Source organism: Gopherus evgoodei, chromosome 2 (genome assembly GCF_007399415.2).
Source record: "Gopherus evgoodei ecotype Sinaloan lineage chromosome 2, rGopEvg1_v1.p, whole genome shotgun sequence".
In the NCBI taxonomy this organism is placed as follows: domain Eukaryota; kingdom Metazoa; phylum Chordata; order Testudines; family Testudinidae; genus Gopherus; species Gopherus evgoodei.
The window spans coordinates 171,195,434-171,220,238 of record NC_044323.1 but is presented as its reverse complement, the minus strand read 5'-3'; the positions used below and the strand labels follow the sequence as shown (position 1 = coordinate 171,220,238).

The 24,805-nt window shown below is 42.2% G+C and overlaps 1 protein-coding gene across 1 annotated transcript in view; it reads right to left on the bottom strand.

Annotated features, from left to right (window-relative positions):
• Nucleotides 1-24,805, bottom strand: part of PHLPP1 (PH domain and leucine rich repeat protein phosphatase 1) — a 236,280-nt gene that overhangs the window by 88,449 nt on the left and 123,026 nt on the right. Inside the window, exon 4 of the mRNA XM_030552262.1 lies at nucleotides 3,421-3,587. Within this exon, the coding sequence (XP_030408122.1) occupies nucleotides 3,421-3,587 (167 nt within the window). The remainder of the gene's footprint in view (nucleotides 1-3,420; nucleotides 3,588-24,805) is intronic.

Sequence of the window (24,805 nt, the reverse complement as noted above, 5' to 3'; positions counted from 1 at the left end):
TGGTGAATCATGCCCCTGGGTCTTTTTCTAGTCAAATTCTTGTTCATTTTAATAAAAATTAGTTTACAATCTTATTTAAATACTATTTTTCTTGACTTCAATGACATTTACTACAGTTTAATGACCTATGCTTTCAAGAATGAGTTCCTTGTAAAGCACAGAAGGATTGTTTCCTTTGTGCTTCTATGCTACATTTCAGTGAAGGACTTCAAACCACTTTATATATAATAAATTAAGATTTAATACACTTGTAAACTAGGGAAGTAGTATCCCCATTTTACAAGGGGGAAAATGAGAGAGGGATTAAGTTATCTATACTCTGCCTTTCACAGGAATGCATGTTCCCTGCTTGTTGAACAATTATGAAATTCGATGTCACTGAACTAGATCTATATTGGCAACTATTAAAGTTCTCAGAGTGTCAGTAACTCTGCCAGTAACTCAAACGTATAATCTGACTCCTAAGGTGAAGATCCACTGTTAAGGAACTGTTGAGCTCCCTAAGATGGGCAAAAGAAACATTCAGTTGAGTATAGATGAACATTCCTATTTCCCTTTCTGCCTTCTCTCACAATCTCGCTTCCTCTTTGGGAGGCTTACCCCTCTCAGAAAACTGAAAGCAGTATGGCCAGATTGCCCACACCCTGGGATGCCTATGAAATTTAAGATGAACAATGAAATGGTGACAACAAATGGGTGTGGGAAACAGAAGATGGATTAAGTGTCAGTGCCGCGATGGCTGCAGGGGATTGGCTCCAGTGTGATGTCAGTAAGCCATGAGATGCCAATGACATTTGCCAAGCTGGTGCTCACTTAAGAGAAGCTACTGCTGAGGCTCAGTGGTGCAGCCTTCACAAAATTTCTGTTGTGCAGGCTCAGAGAGAAGCTACTCCCCACATTTGGCACTAAGGGGCCAGCCAACGAGGAGTTTGACTGCCACCTCAAGGAGTTACCAAAGAAGTGCAAGCCCCCTTGACAAATACTACCAGAAAGATATCTGTGCCCAGCTGATACCAAACCTACTAGATAACCATCAGAAAGGCCACTATACACTAGTGACCAATGAGTGCTATGAGAATTAATTTATTCATGTATCTGGTGTCTTAATTTCTGTAGAAAACAGGTTAACTATATTGCAGAACTAGAGTCACTACAGATTTAGGGTGAATGCTTCCTAAGGGTCCCCATTACTGCTCCTGTCAGCACTGAAGAGGCATAGAATTCCTTTGCCAGGGACCTTCACAGGCATTAAGGGTCCTGACTTAGCTCCAGCTGTCTTCCAGGTGCCTCAAAGATCTTGCCCTCAGGAGGTTACAATCTAGGTAGACATGCGAGACAGAAAAAAGGGAACTGTAGAGCCAAGAGGCAGGAGGTTGATAGGGCAGAGTTCCCATCCACAGAGCACTACTGTTTTGCCTAGTAATTCATTCTGCTTTGAAAAGGTCCAGACACCGTTAGAGTTCATCTTCAGTCAACTCTGAGCCTCGGATGCACTGTCATTCGTTGGCAGAGTAGGAGTGGCTTCCTTCCTGAGGAGCAAGGCAAATTTTCTGTTCTGTGTCTTAAGGTGCAGGTGGCTTTCCTAGACCTCCCTGCCATGAAGCAGAAACTGAGACCAGAGGAGGAGTGCAAGGGAAGGAGAAGTTTTATTTGATCAAATGAGCTGTCTCTCAGCTGTATGGTTAGACCGCAGGTTTGTCTGAGGGCATTTTTTGGCTCTTGTTGCTGTCTTTCACTGAGGCACTATAGCAGTTCCTGCTACTGCAGAGCACAAACATAGCAGACAATGAGAGTAGCCTGCCATGTTATTTGAACACTTCCCTTTTCAACAGCAGTTGGAACCAAGCCACTCTGTTCACAAAAAAGGACTTCTGTACCTTTTCTAACATTAAAAATGACAGCAAAACTGTTTCATGCTGAAGATGCAAGTTGGTTCTTATGTTCACCAATTTGTTTCTCTCTAACTGGCAACATAAGGCAGTACAACATTGCTGATATGGTTTTAGAGGGTATCAAATCAACTATTCCACTACAGTTTACTTCTGGCTGTGCTCATATGTTCCTGGAAATGCTGTCTGTTTTGTTTGTGAATCAGACTTATTGGGTTTGTTCATCCCTACAGTGCCAAATTTTTTGTTTTTCTAAGTCAATTGGAGATTATGTAAAAATGCAGCAGCCTGCATAATCCATTTCGTAATTTTTCAAAAAGAAAAGGATTAGAAGTGCTGGCTATAATATACACCTCTACCCCGATATAACACAGTAAAGCAGCGCTCCGGGTGGCAGGGCTGTGCGCTCCGGCAGATCAAATCAAGTTCGATATAACGCGGTTTCACCTATAACGCGGTAAGATTTTTTGGCTCCCGAGGACAGTGTTATATCGAGGTAGAGGTGTATTACAATACAGTTAAATAAGATCATTCACAAATAATCCCAGCTCACTTTGCAATTCAGGCTCCACTGAAATTGCAAAAATTCTTAACTTGCGATATAGAAACATCCATCTTTCTGAACAGCTAGTCTGTTCTGTAATTCTAAGGGATGTAGCAGATACAGTGTTCATGCCCCATCTACGCAGTGACACTGTTTACTATCAATTTGTTCCTTCTTGCTCTATGCCCATCAGAAAACAGTCACATATATTAGTGGTCAAATCCAGACAGAATCATTACGGTCACAGCTGCCAGAGGAGTGGGTAGTAGGGAAAAGGGGCAGATGTCACATTTAATTTACTAGTTTGTTTTCCTGACACCTATATAAAATCCTACACAGTTTCTACTTCAGCAAAGAATCCTGTGGCACCTTATAGACTAACAGACGTTTTGGAGCATGAGCTTTCGTGGGTGAATACCCACTTCCTCAGATGCATGTCATCTGAGGAAGTGGGTATTCACGCACGAAAGGACATGCTCCAAAACGTCTGTTAGTCTATAAGGTGCCACAGGATTCTTTGCTGCTTTTACAGATCCAGACTAACACGGCTACCCTCTGATAGTTTCTACTTCATAGCTCAAGAACAGAACCCATCTGATCTGCAATTCATAAAAGTATACCGATCAAACATGTGAAAGATCAATGGATTTAAATTGGGCTCAGGTGTGCAAGGAAAAACAGTGAATGTGGGAAACTATTTTGGATTTTAAAAGCTTGCTTAATTCAGAGAACAACATTCAAATACTTTATGGAATTTGATCAGCTCCCTGTACACACATTTTCCAAATTCATTATCTATAAAAAAAGACCAGAATCTATTGCTCCATAGCATGTTTCCACACAAAATACACACATTTTTGTCTTTTTGTAGATATGCGTTTAGGGAAGTTCCTGCAAATGAAGTATCACTAAACTTACACACAGTGAGTAAAAACAGAATGGAGGACGTGGCTAGAAGCATGTGGTGTTTTTTTTTTTTTTATTTACCTCTGTAGTTCACTAAGCCCTCTAGTTGTTGACAGGCTGGGGTTTAGCCTCAGGAAGTTCTGTTTTAAATTGAGATGAGTGAGGTCCTGGCTGTAGAAGAGGTTGGCAGGCAGATGCTCCAGACTGCAGCATGAGAGATCCACCGAGCTTATGCGCTGCGATGCAACCTAGAAAACAAGATGACCGAACACATTAACACTCCTAAAATATAGGAATGTCACCCTTTACACCTACAAGTGCAAGGTAAGATTTTATACACAGCAGAAATCATTGGTCAATATTGTCATTACACATGCCCACGTATGGATAACTTTCAAAAAATAGAGTCGGAATAATTAGCGAGACTCTCCCTTACTTTGTTGTAATGCCACTTCAGCTCCACTGGTGACCAGTCCATATGGACATGTACAATAAGACATTCTAATACAAGACTTGACACATTTGTAATCCTCACAAATAGACACCTAAAAAATGAAAGCAATACTTTAAGACCTGAGGGAAAGAGCAGAGATTGGTTTGACAGCAATTTATCTGCAGGTGGATAACAGTAGCAAAATGAGACAGAGCAGATGTCTTTATTGCTGCATAGGTAGAGAATATACCAGAATGATGAACAAAGCACAATTGCACAAAAAGGGTGCCATATCCATCTGCCCTATCTCAAGCACTTAAATGCAGTACTAATGATGGGATATTGAGAGAAAAATCACCATGTCGTATTAAAAAACCAACATAAAAACATGTTACTCATTTATAGAAACTCCTACTGCTGCTCATATTGCAAATCAACCCAGGTCACAACAATTCAGGGGATAAAAATGGCCAAGAGTAACCAACAGTGGTCTGAAAAAGGAGATGCTGAGATTTGGGGGTTTTAAACACTCTTCTCAGAAGAAAAAAAAAGAAGATCAAAGAAACATCACCAGCCACCAGCTGTTGCTACCATGGTTTCAGACATGATATGCTGAGTAGCAACAAGTCTCTGCCTTATCCATGCTTCATTATACACCAATAAGGCTGCTGTGGCAAAAAGGTTTCAAAAAGAAGGTATCCTATCCCTGCCTCCCCCCAACGCAGCTTCTGCAAAAACTATTAAAAAATCCTTTTCACTTGGTCATGCAGAAAGGGGCATGGGGACAGGGAAACAGCCCTAGAAAATCAGCTCAACGTTAGAAAACAACTGTAAGGAGCTATATAAACAGGCAGAATGTTGGATAGGACATTAAAGCCAGTGGATGCTGTGTCTGACACACAGTTATGAGTAAACTCTATTGGAACCATAAGGTTAATTTTTTAGTGAAGATGAGCCAGAGACAATGAATTAAGAAATAAGGGGAAGTCTACCACTGGGCAGGTCCACTAGTTGTATAGGGAGAAGGGGCTTTGTGTGGGGACCTCGTTAAAGAAATAATCAAAAGAAGAGGTACATCTCACCATATTAAGATGCCCTAGTAGCACAAATGATGCTCAAACGGTTATATATTGTGTCAGCTATTCATTCCAACAGCAACATTATTTCATTTGGTCAGTGGCATTTTTATTGCCCTTTTACTCTTAAGAGCCATTAAAAATACAAACACAACATCTAATGGAAAAAATGTTTTAAAAGTTCGTAAACACCACATAGGGAGATTTGATAAGAGCTCAATAAGCTCCAAAGTTAAAATATGTAATTTTTGTGCAAAATCATGACCCTTTTCACAACATGCCCTGAATGCGGACACAAGTCAGGCTTAGCCAGCACAGCCCAATTGCATTCTGAGGCTGAAGGCTGGTGTCAGGAACAAGTAGAAGTGTTCATTAATTTTATTTTAAATGCAAAGCAGGGGGAACTGTAGGATAGAGCAACTCCATTGTAAGCTTCAAGGGGAAAATATCAGTTTTGCAGTTTCTCCCATGTTTTTTCATTCAAAATGCTCATTTTGTCTACTCATCAATTACCCATCCATTTCGTATTTAGGTCCATAAAGGATCGAGAATCCTTTCTTCTATACTAACCAAAATGTTATTTGTATGCCATTCTAACCAAGCACAAGAACACAATGATAATTCCATTTTAGTGTCAGAATATGGCTGGTAAAGTACGAACCACCGGCAATTGCCACCACAAGGGTTCCCCCACACAGCTTGTCTGGATTGAGAAGATAATTTGGATTAAGGTAGGGTGTGAATTTAAAGTAGACTAGCTGTTCCTGATTAACTCTGTGTGGATGCTCTTGTTCTAGAATAAGAGTGCTCTATTTCCAATTAGCGTAATCTACTTCCCAAAGTAGATTTCTTTGAAGATGCTTCTAATACAAGTGTATGCAAAAATACATATCAAAAAAGTTTTAGTCCACACAGCTGTCAATTTTATTGAATTTTATCACAATCTTTATATGGCTTATAAACAAAGCAATATTCTGCGAACAATGAATTTTAGTATCCCAATGGAGAATATTAATATTCAGCTAACAGCTCATTTCCATAGCTCTCTCTGAACCATAAACAGATAAAGTGTTTTTGCTTCCAGTTATTTCACTTTTTGCTACCACAAAGTGGTAGGCAACACAAGGGCAGATTTCCTGGATCACATTTACACTGAGATAGATATGGAAAAAAAAAACTCAAGCAATATACTCTCTCAGCTTTCAAGTGTAAGCTTTTTAAAAATATGTCACATTCATCTTCAAAACTGGTTAAACACTGAAGTGATGTCTTGCCTTCCAAATTAAACAGTAAAGGAGATTTAAATCTTGTGTTTCCATCAACCCAGATTTAAAGAGACTTTGTGCATGACTTTTTTACTTTCTATTGGATTATTAAAATCAGAGCATTCTTCTAAAACCTATTGCAGTGGGTTGCTAAAAATCACAGCAATGGATTTATAGCACACTTAAAAACAAATCAAGCAACAAGAGCAATCTTCACACAAAAGAGTAAGAAAAAGAAGCCTTGTAACTAGGGACAATCAAATCTGCAGAAAGAACAAGAAAGATTTACTTAGATTTCCTCCCCAACCTAGCCCCTCTAGAGAAAAGATAAATTACAGCAAAAGTAAGCTCCTCCTCCAAAAGATACTTTGTGCAGAATGAGGATACACTCCAGCAGCATTATCTTAAAAATAACTAAAACTAGATTTAACTAAAATTACTACGATGATAAAAACTTGGTATGTTGGGTTTTCTTCTGTTTGTTCTTGCTCAAGTTGACAGAAAGGGCATAAGATTTGTTCTGTCTAGGGAGCTCAATGCTTCTCAACCTCATCTATATTGGCAAACACCCTCTTTTAACAATACAAAAAGTAGGATGATCGTAATCTCCAACATGAAAGAACCCATGGCCCAGCTGCATCTCTCCCTGAATTTTCTTCAGTTATTCTACCCTAAGCCAGACCTAGGTGCAATGCCTACTGTTCACATAAAATAGACTAGCAATAACCATGTAAGAAAAATGGTAGGTTGCAGTGGTGGGTAGAGGATCACTAAGGATAGTGGTTAACAATTCTGGTGCCACTTCAGTCACTCTAGCCACAGAATAAAAGAACAATGCAATTGCATACAGAGTGGAAGCCAGTTTCCCCCAAATAGGAATGTTAGTAGCTTATATTTCTTTTAATGAAGTTACAGACTCAAGGATATAGCCAAATCTGTACTCCATAAGCCCTAATTTTCAGCTGTTATTTATTAATAACAATAAAAATACATGGGTGCAAACAAAACACTTAGCTATACTCTATTCAAAGATAAATGGCTAAATAGATTTTATGGAAATTTAATTTGCCCCGTTAATATTTAAAAAGGAGACTTAAAGGAACAGTAACATGGCAGTCCAGATACAATTTATACATTAAAAAGCAACATCAATTTGACTGAAGATCCTTTAAGTCCATAGTCCAACCCTGGTTATGCAAATCAGACCTACAGTATTTTAAATGCTACCTTTGCCTACTGTGAGTCAAGGAAGGCAATGTAAAAGTCTTTATTCTAGGTCCTATTCCACTTATTTAATGTGCCAATACAACTAGCATGTGTCCCTCTCTAGCAATGAGTTCTCAACTTGCTTTTTACTCCCAGTTTTACAGCAATTAAAGTGCAGCTTCTACTCCAGCATCATTATTCATAATTGTATTGGCGGAGTACTCTCTCTCATCAGGCAATGAAAGCCAGTAAATGTTCTCTTATTCTCCACCAAGAATCAGTTTACTTAGAAAAGAACTATGACTATCAGAATATGAAGACCCTCAGGGAATGCAAGCATTTTTAAACTATCATCTGTTTATCCGTGCAGTCGTAAGGCTTACAAATGTAAACAAGAGTTCATAAAAACCAGTGGTGTCCTTGAAAGGAAACTGAGTATTTTGAGAAAGTCAAAAGATGATTTAGTTTAATTACAAATTGCTGTTTGCAGCAGAAACTATCGTAACAAACCCCTCTGTGAATCAACAGATATCCTTGCCTATAAAGAACGGTATTTAAAGAAAGCTTTCCTTTGTCCAACAGTAAAATGCCACCTCTGTCAAAGCTTGCCAGGACTGATCACTGGCGCTGTTTATTCTAAAGCGTTGGCTACATTACAAAAAATACCTGTTGCCGACTATGGGTGTCTACTGAACCAGCTGTATGGACAAAGTTATAGGTCTTGTCTATGCAGGAATTTTTTTTTTTTTAAACCTTAAGGTGTGAATTTTAATAACTTCCTCCTGTCCCCTCTCCTGAAAGCTGTATTCAGAGAGTTAAAGGATGCACATTTTTAAAAAGAGCCTTCAACAGAAGAAAACTCAGTTAACAGACTGCATTGTAAAGTGATCCAGGATTCTGACTCAAAAACAAGTTACTTACCTTGTGCAGTAATGGTGGTTAAGGCGACATTTTAGTCACAGGTATTTTTAGTAAAAGTCACGGACAGGTCATGGGCAGTAAACAAAAATTCACGGCCTGTGATCTGTCCATGACTTGTACTATATACTCCTAACTAAAACTTGAGCCAGGAGGCCACGGGTGCTCTGGGGGGGCAGCTGCCAGGAGTGCGGGGGGGGGGAGGTACCATATAGACTGGGACCCCCACTGGTGCTGGAGGGAGCAGGCAGCAGGGCTGGCAGGCTCCCTACCCAGTTTTCTGGAAGCAACTGACATGTCCTGGCAGCTCCTAAGGGGGGAAGAAGGGACGCCGTGAGCCACCCTCATCACGAGCGCCAGGTCTGCAGCTCCCATTGGCCGGAAACCACAACCAATGGGAGCTGCAGGGTGGTGCCTGAAGGCAGTGGCAGCACACTGCCCCCTGGCCTCTAAGCCTAGGAGCTGTAGGGACATGCTGTCTGCTTCCAGGGAGCGCCCCCCCAAGGTAAGTGCTGTCCCACATCCCAACCCCCTGCCCTGAGCCCCCGCCCACACCCAAACTGCTACTTCTGCTGCTGGGGGAGGGGAGGAGGAGAGGAGAACGGTGGCCTGAGACTGCCCCAGAAGTGGCTGGTGTGGCTGGCCCAGGGGCGGTCCAGCCTTTGCAGAAGTTACAGAGAGTCATGGAATCCATGACTTCTGTGACAAACCCAGTCTTAATGATGGTTCTTCAAGATGTGCCCCTTTATGGGTACTCCATTGTAGATGTGTCAATGTCGTTGTGCTGCTGATTGGAGAACTTTGGTAGCTGTCTTCCTCCTGGGCATAGACTGCTCCCTGCCTGCCACGAGACTAGCCAGCATGCGCGACCAATCCTCCTCAGTTCCTTCTCTACTGCAGAGTCAATGACAAGAACTCCAAAGTAGAGGGGAGGACGACAGTCCATGGAGCACCCACAAGGGGACACATCTCGAACAACCATCATTACTGCACAAGGTAACTTCCTTAAGTAGTGTCCCTTTGGGTGCTCCACTGTAGGCGACTCCCAAGCAGTGCGCACGCTTGGAGGTTGGAACTTTGGAGTAGAGTGTCTTATATGGACGATAGTACCGTGGCTTCTGTAGCCGAATCCCCAGGATGACACATTGTTCTGCAAAGGTATGTACCGATGCCCAGGTAGCTATTCTGCAGATTTCTGCTACTGGGATACCTCTGGAGAAGACGATGGACAAGTAGACTGACCTTGTAGAATGTGTGCATACTGAAGATGGAGGTATGATGTTACACAATTGGTAACAGAGTTTAATACAGCCAGAGACCCACTCAGTTTCTGAGCTGAAATTGCTGTACCTTTCGCCCCCTCTGCAATAGAGAGGAAGAGTCTCAGAGTATCAGAAAGTAACAAGAGTAGAAGCCTCTACCCCTTAGATGTGCAGGCACTGGCTCTATGGCTCCTACGCTGAGCAGGTGACTTATCTCCTGATGTAGCAGGCTTTCTGAAGAGGGACGGGAAAGAGGTTTTGGTAGTGGGGAGAGGAGAAATGGAGGGAGTATCTCTCAGATAATCTCCAACACCCATTTCTTGAAGGTTATCCATACCCAGGTGCTGCAGAACAAGGTGAGACAATCTCTGAAGGGATGCTTGGGTTTTCCAGTGTGAAATGAGGAGTGCGTGCTATGGGCCCATCAACAAACCTGTCAAAACTGTCTCTTCAAGGTGAAGGGCTGAGAGGAAGTTTGCTGAGATCCCAACATCTTTTGTCTGGCAAACCCAGGCTTCTTCCTGAGGTTCATACAATCTCTGCCTATACTGAGATGGATACTGGGATGAGTATTGAGATTAGCATTGTGAGTGAAGCTTGAATGGTGGCCGAGGGCTCTACTTTCTTTTGTGCCCAGGTGTACAGTTCCTGAGCAATCAAAGAGGTGGCCCCTGAATCTTTTAAAGTCTGGGGAGTCATCAGTCTTTTCAGCAAATTCGTTCCCTCAAAAGATAGGTCCTTCACTGTTTGGACCTCCTTGAGGAAGCCATAGAGATGAAGCCATGAGGCCAGTCTCATCACAATGGCAGCTGAAATAGAATGTGCTGCCCTGAAAGCTGCATCAAGAGTAGACTGGAGAGACTTTTTGCCACCAGCTGGCCCTTGTTAATCAAGGCTTTAAATTGGTCCTTGAGAATCAGGGAGCCGTTCAATAAAAGAACTAAGCTTCATGTAGTTCTGATAGTCATATTTAGCCCACAAGGCTTGATAGTTCGCAACTCTGAATTGAAGAGTGGCCGAGGAGTAGGCCTTCCTGCCAAACAAGTCCAGGTGCTTCCAGTCCTGGTCATGAGGGGTGGACTTAAAGTGGTGTTGGCAGCCTTTAGTGTTAACTGCATCCACAGTGATCAAACTGGGAGGCAGATGTGAGAAAAGAAATTCCATGTCCTTTTCTGGCACATAATACTTCTTGTTCACTCTCTTACAAGTTGGTGGGACAGACGCGGGGAGTCTGCCATATCACCTTGGTGGGGTCCAGTAGAGCCTCATTAATAGGAAGGGCAACTCTGGAGCATGTGGAAGAATGGAGAATGTCCACCAGCTTGTGATGTGACCCAGACACCTCTTGTACAGGTATTTGGAGTGCCTCTGCCACCCTTGGTGCCAAGTCCTGGAACAGTTTAAAGTCATCCAACATAGATGGCAAAGGGGACATTCACCATTTTGTCTAGTGATGATGATGAGAAGTGGGCTGGAGGAGTAATTTCCTCCTCAACTTCCACCTCCAGTTCCTCCCTAGCCTGCTCAGGGTGTTCAGAGGCCCTCGAGGCAATGGCTGAAGGAGGGCACTTCCTCGGCTGTTGGTAGGCCACACTAGCGGTGATAACGGCCTATTGCCTTTGGCCCTGCCAGGGCCCCAGTATGGCCATTGTGATGGGAAGAGGCCCAGTGGTTGGTTCCACAGCTGCTCAAACTAGGGAGGACTGCAGGTCAGAGGGGTGGTACGCCCAGTGTCCATAGTGAAGCTGGGGCTCTGTATGGGTGAGTGAGAAGAGCACTGGGAAACTAAGTCCTTCTGCTCACTTTCTGATTCCCATGATGAAAAGGGCAGTGCATGGCAGGAGGTCGATGAATCAAAGGCTCTGGGTGAACACGGTACCAGGGTGCCAGTACTGACAGAGGAGAGTCCAGTGTGTTGGACACCAAAATATCCATCACGCACTGGAATTCTGACGGTGGGGAGGGCACTGGTACTGGTAGAGGCTGTCGGTGCCAAGAAGCTTGTATTGATGGTGTCGCAGAAGTGGACCTTTAAAGTAGGATGCATCAGGTGCCTGGTGTATCATCAGCAGTACTTACGTTGATGACTGCACCGACAGAGCCTTATCCACGGTGGATCTTCTACATTTCTTACTCCCACACAGTACTGATGCTTCTTTGCCTGCGCCCATTAAGTGTTCAGGCATTTTGACTTGTCTCCTGTTGGTTCGTACCGCGTGTGCCCTGGATATCAGATTTAGACAGCTTCGATGTCATCGGTACTGATGGTACTGACCGAGCCAGGGATTGTTTTCGGCTCAATCAGGGTTCATTATGAGGAATCTCAGACCTTTTCTTAGAGGTCTTACATGAGTAGCTCGCAGGTGTGCCTCTGAATTCACCTCTCTTCGAAGTAGCAGGTTCCAGTGAGGGCTCCCGTCTGGACTTCGGAGGTTGAAGGGCTGACTCCATGAATAAGGAGTTCTGACTTTTCTGGCTCTGTGCTTCAGTTGTCAACACAAGCTACACTTCTGTGGAATGTTTTCCCCCTCCCAGGCACCGAATGCATTGTGAGGTTCTGTCAGTCACTGGGATAGATTCCTTGCAACTGAGGCCATGTCTACATCTAAAATTTTGCAGCGCTGGTTGTTACAGCTGTATTAGTACAGCTGTATAGGGCCAGCGCTGCAGAGTGGCCACACTTACAGCAACCAGCGCTGCAAGTGGTGTTAGATGTGGCCACACTGCAGCGCTGTTGGGCGGCTTCAAGGGGGGTTCCGGGAACGCGAGAGCAAACCGGGAAAGGAGACCAGCTTCGCCGCGATTTGCTCTCGCGTTCCCGGAGCCACCCAGCAAACCGCAGGGAAGGAGACCTGCTTGCTCGGCGGTTCGGGGAACGAGAGAGCAAACCGGGAAAGGAGACCAGCTTCGCCGCGATTTGCTCTCGCGTTCCCCGAACCACCCTGCAAACCGCAGGGAAGGAGACCTGCTTGCTCGGGGTTCTGGGAACGCGAGAGCAAACCGGGAAAGGAGACCAGCTTCGCCGCGGTTTGCTCTCGCGTTCCCGGAGCCACCCAGCAAACCGCAGGGAAGGAGACCTGCTTGCTCGGGGTTCCGGGAACGAGAGAGCAAACCGGGAAAGGAGACCAGCTTGATTACCAGAGGCTTCCTCCTTCCACGGAGGTCAAGAAAAGCGCTGGTAAGTGTCTACATTGGATTACCAGCGCTGGATCACCAGCGCTGGATCCTCTACACCCGAGACAAAACGGGAGTATGGCCAGCGCTGCAAACAGGGAGTTGCAGCGCTGGTGATGCCCTGCAGATGTGTACATCTTCAAAGTTGCAGCGCTGTAACTCCCTCACCAGCGCTGCAACTTTCTGATGTAGACAAGCCCTGAGACACTTCTTGAAGCCCAGAGAGCTGGGCATACTCTTGCCCTGGGGGCTCCCCACAAAGGGGGTTGATAGGAGAAAACATTCTCTCTCCCCCGGCTGTTTTTTTTTTTCTTTTAAAGTCAAAGGCCAAAATAAAATGCAAACAAAGCAAAGAAAGGAAAAGGGCTTCAAAACAAGTTAAAATTAGCAATTCTAAGAGAGTTAGCAATCTGAGAACTGACAGCTCTAGCTCTGTCCCTAGCCAGGGGTGATTGAGAAGGAACTGAGGAGTGCCCTCGCACACTGGCTAGCCTCACATCAGGCGGGCAGCAATGCATGCATGAGCAGGAGAACTTTGGTAGCAGTCCATCCTATCAACAGCATCAGTGGAGCACCCACAGGGATGCTACTCAAAGAAGAAATAAGGTTTTAACAAAGTTGGTTTGTTCTAAGGTGACTTTTGTTAAGTTAAACTTGTTATATTGGCCTTTTTATGTAAGCATTTTAATCCTCTCCCGCTTTAGATTTTTTCTTTTTTTAAACATTCTGTTAGTCATTACATACTTCACTTTATCATTAATTCTGACTCTTGCTCCAGAAACAGTGATACAGACCTATAGGAAACTAAGATAACAGTGAACACTACTGCACTGGAAACCTTCCACGCCAGCTAGTCAAAGCAAAGAAGCAATCAAAGCCAACCCTATCTCACAGCCAAAGCATCTTTTATATGTAAGCATGGAACTGCAAGAGAATCCAAGCATGGAACCTAATACAAGAACACACACCAAATTTAGTGTTTGGTACAAAAAATGTCTTGCTCCATTCTCATCTTACCTAAAAAAGTTGGCTTTTTTATATTTGAACTTCAGATAAGGGTGTAACAAAAAGTTTGTTACTGTAGAAACAGACCAATGAAAAAAATAGTTACCTACATACAAACACCCCCAGTTGTTCAAGTCATCTTCTTGGAACTTTCTTCTTGAACACTTAAGATGAAATCCTGGGATTCTTCCAGATTTTGCAGGCAAGACCTGTCTCTGGGAGGGCATATTTACCAGTCTAACTACACCATTGTATTTATACTGCTATATGGCAGTAAGTTTCCCAGCAGAGACAATCGCCAAGCATGCAATCTTGTTAGGCAATCTTCAGATACACTGGGTACAGCAGAATATACTTAATACCATCACTTTAAGTAATTTTCAGTTGGCATTGATTTCAGTACTTGTGTGACAATTCTAACAGCAGGGCTCAACTGCACATAGACAAGTTGTGTATGTACGCTACCTGCCCACACCAGTACACAATAATCAGTTACAGAGAAGATTAAGGTTATGGCTGTCCACAAAGGGTGAACATCTGTACCCCCTACTGGCCCCAGCTGGTTTGTGGATAATATCGTTCCCAGCCTTTATCTGGACAGAGGTCTCTATCAGTTGTTTTGGGAAATCCTCGTTCCTGTGTTTGATGTTGTAGAAGGTGACATTCAGGTGCTTCTTTCCATGGTGGTTGTAGAGGTGGAACACGAAGACATTATTTCTCCATCCATCTTACCACTCTCCCTCCAAAGCACCAGCAATAATACAAGAACACAACCCGGCAATAACCCACCCAGACTTGCCCACCTACAAATCTCAAAACACTTAAGATGCTGCTTTTAGTACAGGAACCCGTTCTGGTTAGTGACCAAGGGTTTCAAAACCTCAGGAATATCACCAAAACACAGATGGTGGCGGCTAGGGGAGAACAGTGGGATCAAGAATCAAGACCTAATCACGGGTCCTACAGACCAACTACCTGGCTTCACCATGCCATGCAGTATATGGATCACAGCAAACTGCATCAGATCCACAAAAGGCGTTGCTATTACCTACTGCACAAATGGAAAATGAAGGACAGCCAATATTCAAATGTGAAGACAGTCGAGCCATGGAACATCGTGAACCACTGCCCTCTAAGATCTGTCTTCAGAGGGACAGCCATGATTCATTCCATGCCACCGGAAGCCACAGATGACAAACTCAGATGTTGACCTTTAATGTTGTTTTTTAAGCTGCCAAATGAAAAAGTAATTTTCTGATTGAAATGAAGACCATTTCCCTGCAACTCAGTCCAAGGAGTATGGACAGATAGAAAAACAGACAAAAGAAAAAATGCTATTGGTAGTCTCAAAAATTTTTAACCTTATGAAAAACACTTAGCTTGGGAAATATTAGCAGTTACACTTTTAAATAAAGTTCACTGTTGTGCACCTGTTCTGTTTCAAAATGGTAATCCCTTATGCTCCATAGCAGCTTGGGCAATTATTTGCAAGACTCAGAACAGCTACTGTCTACACCAGGAGTGGACAAACTATGGCCCGGAGGTTGCATATGGCCCTTCACACATTTCAATCCGGTCCTCAAGCACCCGCTGGGGTCCAGGGCTTGCCCTGATCCATACGTGCCATGACTCTGCACAGCTCCTGGAAGCAGCAGCATATCCTGCCTCTGGCACCTATGCATAGGGGCAGATAGGGTGCTCTGCATGCTGCTCCCACCCCAAGCACCGCCCCCACAGCTCCTATTGGCTGGGAACCGTGGTCAATGTGAGCTGCAGGGGCGGCACCTGCGGACATGGCAGCATACAGAGCTGCCTGGCCATGCCTCTGTGTAGGAGGTTGGGGGGGAACATGCTGCATCTTCCGGGTGCCACTTGAGGTAAGTGCCACCCAGATCCTGCACCCCGATCCCCTTCTGTGCCCCAACCCTCTGCCCCAGCCCTGATCCCCCTCCTGCCCTCTGAATCCCTCAATCCCAGCCTGAAGCACCCTCCTGCACCCCCAACCCCTCATCCCGAGCCCCATCCAAGAGCCTGCACTCCCAGCCAGAGCCCCCACCTCCTCCTGCACCCCAACCCCCAATTTTGTAAGCATTCATAGCCTGCCTGTCATAACTGTCCTACTCAGATCTGAACCTTAGAGTTCAGAACATGAGAAGCTAGCATGAAACCTCCAAACTTAATTACCAGCTTGGATCTGATATCGCTGCCACCAGCCAGAAGATTCCAGTGTCTGGCTCACTCTGGTCTCCCCAAAGCCTTCCCTGGGGGACCCCAAGACTCAGATTCCTTGAGTCTCACAACAAAAGGGAATAAACCATTTCCCTTCCCCCTCCTCCCCTCCAAGTGTTCCCTCCCTGGGTTCCTGGAGAGATATACAGATTCAAGCTCCATGAATCTAAACAAAGGGATTCCACCCTCTTTACCTCCTCCCAGATTTCCCCGCCCTGGGGACCCTAGGATACTCCCTGCTTCCAGTCCTTGAAACACAAGTACCAAGAGATCAAATCTCTCTCTCCCCTCACCCAGAGGATATGCAAACTCAGGCTTAGTAAATCTATCACAAAGAGATTTTCCCTTTCCCCCTGTCTTCTTCCTCCCACCAATTCCCTGGTGAGCTGCAGACTCAATCCTCTTGAGACCCCACTAAAAAAAAAATCCAACAGGTCTTAAAAAGAAAGCTTTATATAAAAAGAAAGAAAAAGACATACAATGGTCTCTGTATCAAGGTGACAATATACAGGGTCAATTGCTTAAAAGAAAAAATGAATAAACAGCCTTATCCAAAAAGAATACAATTTAACACATTCCAGCAACTACACATATGTAAATACAAAAGAAAACAATATAAACCTATTGTCTTACTATCCTTGTACTTACAACTTGTAAACAGAAGATTAGAAAGCCTGGAGATTCCAGTGGTCACTCTCAGAGCCCAGAAAGAGAACAGACCAAGAACAAAGGACTCACACCCAAAACTTCCCTCCACCCAGATTTGAAAAAGTCTTGTTTCCTCATTGGTCCTCTGGTCAGGTGTTTGGTTCCCTTTGTTAACCCTTTACAGGTAAAAGAACATTAACCCTTAGCTATCTGTTTATGACACTGCCATATAATTTCCATACCTAGATGTGGCCCCCAGGCCAAAAAGTTTGCCCACCCCTGATCTACGCCTTCTGACAGATGTAGTATTCTGACATCAGGAGTAGTTATATTCTTAATAGTTTAATTCATTTTAGCAAGAACATGTTTTTGCAATTTATTTTGTGTTGGCAGAATCCTCCAACACCAAAAATTTGGTTCAGTTGGGGTCATTTTGCTGCAGTAATTACTGGGAAGTCTTTCAGCTTCTTGTTGAGGAGATTACTAGTGAGTCCAACAATTTTTATTTGCTTGGGTCCTACCCTCCCAACAAGGGACATCTTTAGAAAAGACGTTAGCTGAAAAGGCTAGGTCACTATTTGCTGACTTATTCCATTTAGGAGAAGTCAAACAATGGTCTCTTTCTCTCAAGTAGAATTTAAGACTTTAGTTTGAATTTTTACTTCAGAATTTTTTTTTCTAGCCATGCTCTCTATTAGATATTGAGAGAAACGTCAAATCCGTTACCCAGATAAGCCACTTATCAGTGGTGGAACACTTCCACACAGCTGTGCACTCAGTCTTGATCAGAGTCCTGTACTAACTTAAACTTATTTTGATGAAATGTCTGCAGTGGTAAATTCATATAACATTTTGTGATACAAGTGACAGTCTTTTCCCCCTCCTTCTGCGGGTTTGGCTTTTTAAAGAGGCTCTCTGATTTTGGCTCTGTTTAGGCTTCTTGAACTAAGACCCTCAGTTTTGTTCTAAGATAGTACATCAAACTGCTACCTGTTCCGATCACAGTAGATTATCAGATGTTTCTATTTGTAGAAGAGGTTACTGTTTAGCAAGTTGTTTCAAAGTTACTTGCAAGATTTTGGGTAAGTTAATTCACACGTCTACCTATTTTATTTAGATTTAAAAGAATAAAAAGGTTTCATCTGAAGCTCTAGGCATCCTAACCCACCATTAATAAAATAAAATTTATGACTGAACATTGCAGTCTCAGTAAGTGAGGATGTCCAAGGTTCTATTTTACTTTCCCTGTGTAAGCCATTAACCTGATTTTTAAAGGTCTGCTCTTATAAAAGATTCCCTCAGGCTTCCATGGTTTTTGTCATTCCCAGAAAACAACCCTTAGATGAGAAGTAAAGCAGTGGAGAGAGTGAGACATTTACCTTCCCATGCCTTCACCATCCAAATACCCCAAATGAAAAACTACTCAACAATTCCTCATGTTGTGCAAATACCCTGCGCAGATCCAAAATTTGGATCTGCATCCATTCTCTTTCTTATGACCACCCCCCACTACACACACACACACCAAAGCCACATACATACAGGTTTATCTGGAACTCTCTAAAATGACTGCATTTCAGAAATAGGTGTGTATTTTGCAATACACTTTGGGATCTTTCTGTATTCAAAGGTGCCGCACATTAAATCGGTGTACACAGCACCTCACGCAATTTCTAACTCAGCAGAAAAATCTGCAAGCCTTGTATATCTAAATATACAAAAGTATGCTGTAGAATCACATTTATTATTAGGACTAGAGATGCCACATGTCCAGTTTTGGGGCAGAAGTCCAGTCAAAAAGGAGACTAGACAGTGTCCGGTTAGATCATCTTACCAGATACTCCAAGTCCAGTTACTATGGGCGAGGGAGACACCGGGTCACCCGCATGAGCCCCTACTCGGCCAGGACCACCTCTTACCTGCATCGGGCAGCTGCAACTCCAGCCCTGGCTCTGCAAGTGAGCCCCTCCTGACCTGGTGGCGAAGCAGCAAGTGACTGCTCTTGCCCCTTCTCCCCCAAACAGAGGCAGGGCCTCAAGGGAAGAGGCAGAGTGGGAGAAGTTCTGGCACTTCTGTTGGAGTATCTGGTTTTTAACTATTACAAAGTTGGCAACCCTAATTAGGACTGATTTAATAGTAATGTATGATTGGCACTTGAAAATTATTGTGTGTGTACAATGACCACTTTTCAAGTTCTCACTCTTGGCTGCAACATTTTGCACGTACACCTCTACCCCAACATAATGTGACCCGATATAACACGAATTCGGATATAACGTGGTAAAGCAGCGCTTGGGGGAGGGGGGGCGCTGCGTGCTCCAGCATATCAAAGCAAGTTCAATATAACGCAGTTTCACCTATAACGTGGTAAGATTTTTTGGCTCCCGAGGACAGCGTTATATCGGGGTAGAGGTGCATTATTAACTAAAGGCAGTGGTCTAGAAAGGGGATCACAGGGTTGCTAAGTTTTGTTTTGTTTTCCCCTCCACTGGAAAAGCCACAGCTTAATTGAAACAAGGAAATTAAAAGCTTCAAATCACTAAACATGTCACGTACTTTGGAGTCCTATTCGTAAAGATCTCAATTATTGTAACAGGTGGGGAAAACTTGTCGTCTGTCAGCCGGAATACAAAGCTTCAGTCCCATCCTGGTATCAGGCATGTTATAAACCCTGGAAAACTGAGGTTCATAATTGAAATGGCAACTAACCTTTAACAACTTTGAGGGCACAGAAAACAGCAATAGATATTAGAAGAAGAGAATCACTTCTAAGTGCTTTACGATTACAATAAAACCTAGTCTATTCTTATTTCACACAGCAATTTTCAAACCTGTTTTGATCATTCTTTTGTTCTTCCAGGGACACAAATATGGTATGGGATCCACAAAGTTATTTTTCTTGCTTCAACAGACAAAAAGTATAAATCCTGTTAGAGAGGCTGGAACAATTTGTATAGTGCAGGGGTCAGCAACCTTTCAGAAGCAGTGTGCCGAGTCTTCATTTATTCACTCTAATTTAAGGTTTCGCGTGCCAGTAATACATTTTAACGTTTTTAAGAAGGTCTCTTTCTATGAGTCTATAATATATAACTAAACTATTGTTGTATGTAAAGTAAATAAGGTTTTTAAAATGTTTAAGAAGCTTCCTTTAAAATTAAAATGCAGAGCCCCCCAGACCAATGGCCAGGACCCAGGCAGTGTAAGTGCTACTGAAAATCAGCTCGCGTGCCACCTTTGGCATGTCTGCCATAGGTTGCCTACCCCTGGTATTGGGGGGTGGGGGGGGAAGAGGAGAAGGAAGGGGGCCTGAGAGCCATTGAACCAAACTGTAAACCTTGTAATACAACAGAAAACACTAAGCCGGGGGCGCAACAGCACACCCCCACCCTCTTCGTTACAGTACCTATGAATCTTGTTGGGAAAACGGAATAGTACCTTGAAGGCAATTGCGGGTTTTTCACTTGCATTATTTCAGGGGACAATGCCAGAACAAAAGCTAGGCCCATTGCCTGCATTGCACTCAAAGAGTTGAACTGCACATTTTTTCAGGAAGTGTCATCAATGAATAAACATACTAAAAACCATCAAAGACAGGAACTCTTAGATATTATTAGAGACCAAAGGTCTTAATATTCAAGGTTTCATACATACACAAAAAAGGAAGTTAAGATCCGGTGTGGAAACCGGAGGTTTTGTTTATGTTTCAGTACTTGAAATCACCACTAAAAGGAAACTGTGGGTTTATTTTTAGACCTCTACTTCCAGAGAAGCATTATCTGAACACTATGCCTATGTGTGGAGGAGACTGGTTTACTTAAAGCAATCTAAAAAAAACACCAAGAAACGCAATTGTCAAAATTAGACTAGATGCTTTAAAATCAAAGAAACTATCAATCAATCTGAATGTGAAGAAACAGTCTGTGTTTTGCTGTTGTAAAAAGTATCTTATCCCTGATGCTGTTCAACATGGTATTGATCTGTTTCTATGAAATTTGTAATGGAGAGAAAATCTCATGGGGGTAAAACAGGCTTGTATTTCTTACTTAATGAAAACAATGATGCTATTCTGTGATCAGTGAGCAAACACTGTCTCAACCAGGGAAGGGCAAAGCATGAGGAAGAGTGAAAATTGGGTCCAATTACTCAGAAGTGATCATCTCATGATCACCATATTAAGTGCAAGGAAATGTAGTCCAGTGAAAAATAAAAGCCCTGAAAGATAAATAAAAAGCTATAACTTCAATGTTAAACAAAAGTACTGTAACAAACAATTTTCTAAGTTATATGGGATTTTTCTTTTTGCATGTTTTGGATGTGCTGTGCTGCTGTTTTCTCTGACTTATCTGAGATGAGGCCAAGGGTTTAAAGCAATAATTTTCAGGGTTGGCTCTGAACAGTAGCTACTAGAGAGCAGCTTGTATGCAATACACACAGACACCTCAAAAAACCCAAACTGATCATAAAAGTTTCTGAAGTCTTGAATTATGTAGGAACAGTAACACTCACTGTAGCTTCTGCAGATACAAATAGGAGAGTGGAGATGCCTCAAAGAATGGGCAGAACTAGCTAAATATAACTAGAAAGAGATGCCAACCTGAAAACTTTGGAGTGGTTTCAGTTTATTCAGCCACAAGCTTAATTGGTCCTAGCCTCCTCTACATTCTGGATTGGGACTGCTAATTTTTATTTAGAAAGCTCTGTGAAACCCAAGCTTCTGATATTAGTTTAAACTGGAATCAAATTTTAAACTTCCTTATATTTGGCCATGCCTAGTATCACAAGTTTTAAAATCATATGTTAGTGATATCTGCTCAGTCTATAAAATGGAGCCTCTGGACACAATTTGAGTTTAATTACATGCAACTTTTAATTTTAATGAGCAAATAGCCCAAAGGAAAAATGTTCACCTACTAGATTATCTTTAGCTACCTCAAAAATAAACAAAACACAACTGACAATCAAAGCTACTTTACTAATCAGCAACGCATTCGATTTGAGTTCTTCAGCACTATCCCTGTAATTGGCACATCATGGGGATACACAGATTACATTTCTGTCACTTATTTTGGAATATACTTATATGAATGTAACCAAGATGAAAGATTTTTTTTAGGATATGAATAATTTAATAGTTTATTTCCATATAAATGCTTGAAATCTCCCCACAGTCCTCAAAGCAGCATACAGCTAGTACCCTGCACATTTCCTTCTGTGCATGTTCTAGAACAAAAGCCACTACACCTATGCTACAAGTAATGATGCAACCACTTCCTCTCCATGCTATTTAAACTGACACTGCGAAGCATGGTTAGACAGGACACACTAATATCTCCAAATTTATCTTAAAATCAACTGCCTTATTAAAAAGGAATTAAAATAAAGCAGGAAGGCCAACTGCCCAGCTAGCACATCCTAGAAAAAAAGTCTTAAATATGTTTTAAAACTATTTTATAAGAGTTTCCTAAAGCTGCCACCAGAGGATCTTAAGAGGTAGAACATTAAATGCTACTGCAGTGTGCCCATCTTCCCTTATCCGGTGGATGGGTGTGCTACTTAATTGGAGGACAAAAAATATTAACAAAAAATAATAATTAAAAAAAAAAAATCAAACCTACAGGTTTACTTTGCTTTCACAAATTATGAATAAGTTCATCACCAGTGTGTAGTCAAGAAAATGCCAAAAGGATGAGAGATCAAAACAGCCAATCTCAACCACTTTTAGAAAATGCCCAGCTAATACAAATACCTTTACCTCTAGACTTAAAAAAAAAAATCAGACTAAAACATTTGCGTCAAACATACCTTTTATGGTTCTGGGTCCCTATTAGCAAATAGAAACAAGACTGACAACTGCTCCTTAGCACATGTGCACACAGTGAGAATTAACCTTTTAGTTACTGGACTAAACTAGAGCTGCGCAAAGCACTTTTCTAATGTTTATTGCCTCTTTAAAAAGGAACCACTAAACCATCATGAAGTTCCTCCAACCACAATTTGACCCCTCCCCACACCCACCCACCCACGGACCAACTCAGTTTATCAGGTCTAGGAAAATTTTAATAGTCTGTGTAGACTTGTGTACTCTATTTATTTAGGAAGGTTTGCCCCCAAGCGTACCTCTCTCTCTTGCTCAGAGCTTTTCCTGGGAACTGAGAGTACTGTAGAAACTCAGAGCTACAAACATCTCGGGAATGGAGGTTGTTCGTAACTCTGAAAAAAGCATTATGGTTGTTCTTTTAAAAGTTTACAACTGAATCTTGACTGAATACAGCTCTGAAACTTTACTATGGCTTTTAGCCATCTTAGCTCACATGAAACAAGCACAGAAACAGTTTCCTTGTCAAATCTTTTTTTAAACTTCCCCCTTTTTTAGTAGTTTACATTTAGTTGTAAAGTATTTGCTTTTTTGGGGTCTCTGCTGCCTGACTACATACTTTCAGTTCAAAATGAGGCGTGTGAGTGACCGGTCAGTTTGTAACTCTGGTGTTCATATTTCTGAGCTTCTACTGTATTAGGTAGAACTAAACTTCTCCAGCCGTAAGCACATGAAATTATAGCAAATCAAGGCCAGATTAAGCATTAGGTCCATTAGGCCCATGCATAGGGCCTCTGATTCTGGACGCCACATGGTGCTCCAGAATTTAAAGATTCCATTTAATTCAGAAACAAAAGCTGTATTAAGATGTAGTTAAGATTGAGAATTTACAGTAAAATTACAATATCTTGTAATGTATTTTACCCTATGTTACAGCGTACTATCAACCTTAAGTCCATCTTAATGTAGCTTGAGTCTGGGAATTTCACTTTTTCAAATTAAAAATTTCATATATGAAAGGTAAACAAACCCAAGGAAAAGGTTACCACATAACATTTCCAGTTACTGGACGTTATGGAATATTAAATCTTTTATTTAACTTCTATGGCCATATTCATTGTATATCCTGGCTGCTTAGTGCCATTCGAACAATGCAAAGCAGCTAGAATTGCCCAAAGCCGTCCTCCGCCTTTATTCTAGTGTTACTGGAAAGGAGGAGGATGGCTCAATTAAACTAAACAGCCAACACATTGAAGATATCTTAATGGAAATACTTTTGTATGTAATGTACAATAAATCCATGGAAGTCATTGCCACAGAGCAATTCATTTTCTTTTTTTTTTTAAAAAAAAGCAGCTTGGGCATTTGTAATAGTCATATTTGTAAAACAGCTTGAAGACATGAAAGTGCTGTACAAGTACTAAGTACTACGTGACTAATGATATCTACAATGTAGCTAGCATAAAAAGGAGTTATGAATCCTCATGCTCCAGGGCATATTACTATTGGAGAAGAACATCCATTTCTCTCTAAGGCATAGTATTGTACAATTTAAATAAGGGCACACTACATGGTTTTTTCTTCCTTGGAAAAGCATCTGTCGCTAGGTACTTTGAGAGAGGGTATCTGATAGAGATGTACTGCTGGTGTCCTTGTTTGGAAGAGAGAACCGTATTGACATCTTGTTGCAGTAATAGTATCCTGGTTAGGGCTGTGACTTGAACAGGTGTAACAAGAGTGTGGGACAAGTTAGCTTTTCCTAAGCATAGTCTCACAAACGTGTCACAAACTTTTTTGATCTAGGTCAGTGTTCTCTTCAGGAGGTGGAATGGCACCCACATGCACAGTGGGTAATAAATTGGTCTGTGTGGCAGAGGTATTAATATTTTCCCTTGGTAACTTCAAACAGCTAAGGAAAGTCCCACACAAAATGTGAAAAGGAATGTTTAAGTTCCAATGTCTTGTGAAAAGCCATTAAATACCTCCCCACCCAGTTCAGTCTTTTCTGCCTACAGATTAATGCTGTAAGGTATAAGGTGTTCAAAACTGTCAAAATTCTGGTATTCTAATTTAATGTTTGCTTCTTTTTGCTGTTTAGTATTACTACATTCTCTCTCCTCTTATTCCCGTAGAAAATGTGTACAGCGATAGTCCAGAATCAACTGCTTAATCTGAACCACTTGCACTAAGGAACTGTACTAGTATCAGCATCTTGATTTCAAGTTAATGTAGACAACAAAATACTGTTAATATCAGAGTAGGAAAACAAGTTCACACACACACACACACACAATCACACACACACACACACACACACACACACACACACACACACACACAATCACCTATTTGTTTTCAGCCTGACAATAGGGTAAATATAGTAGATTAATAAAACTGAATCCTCTTTATAAACCTTTTGAACAACCTACAAACTA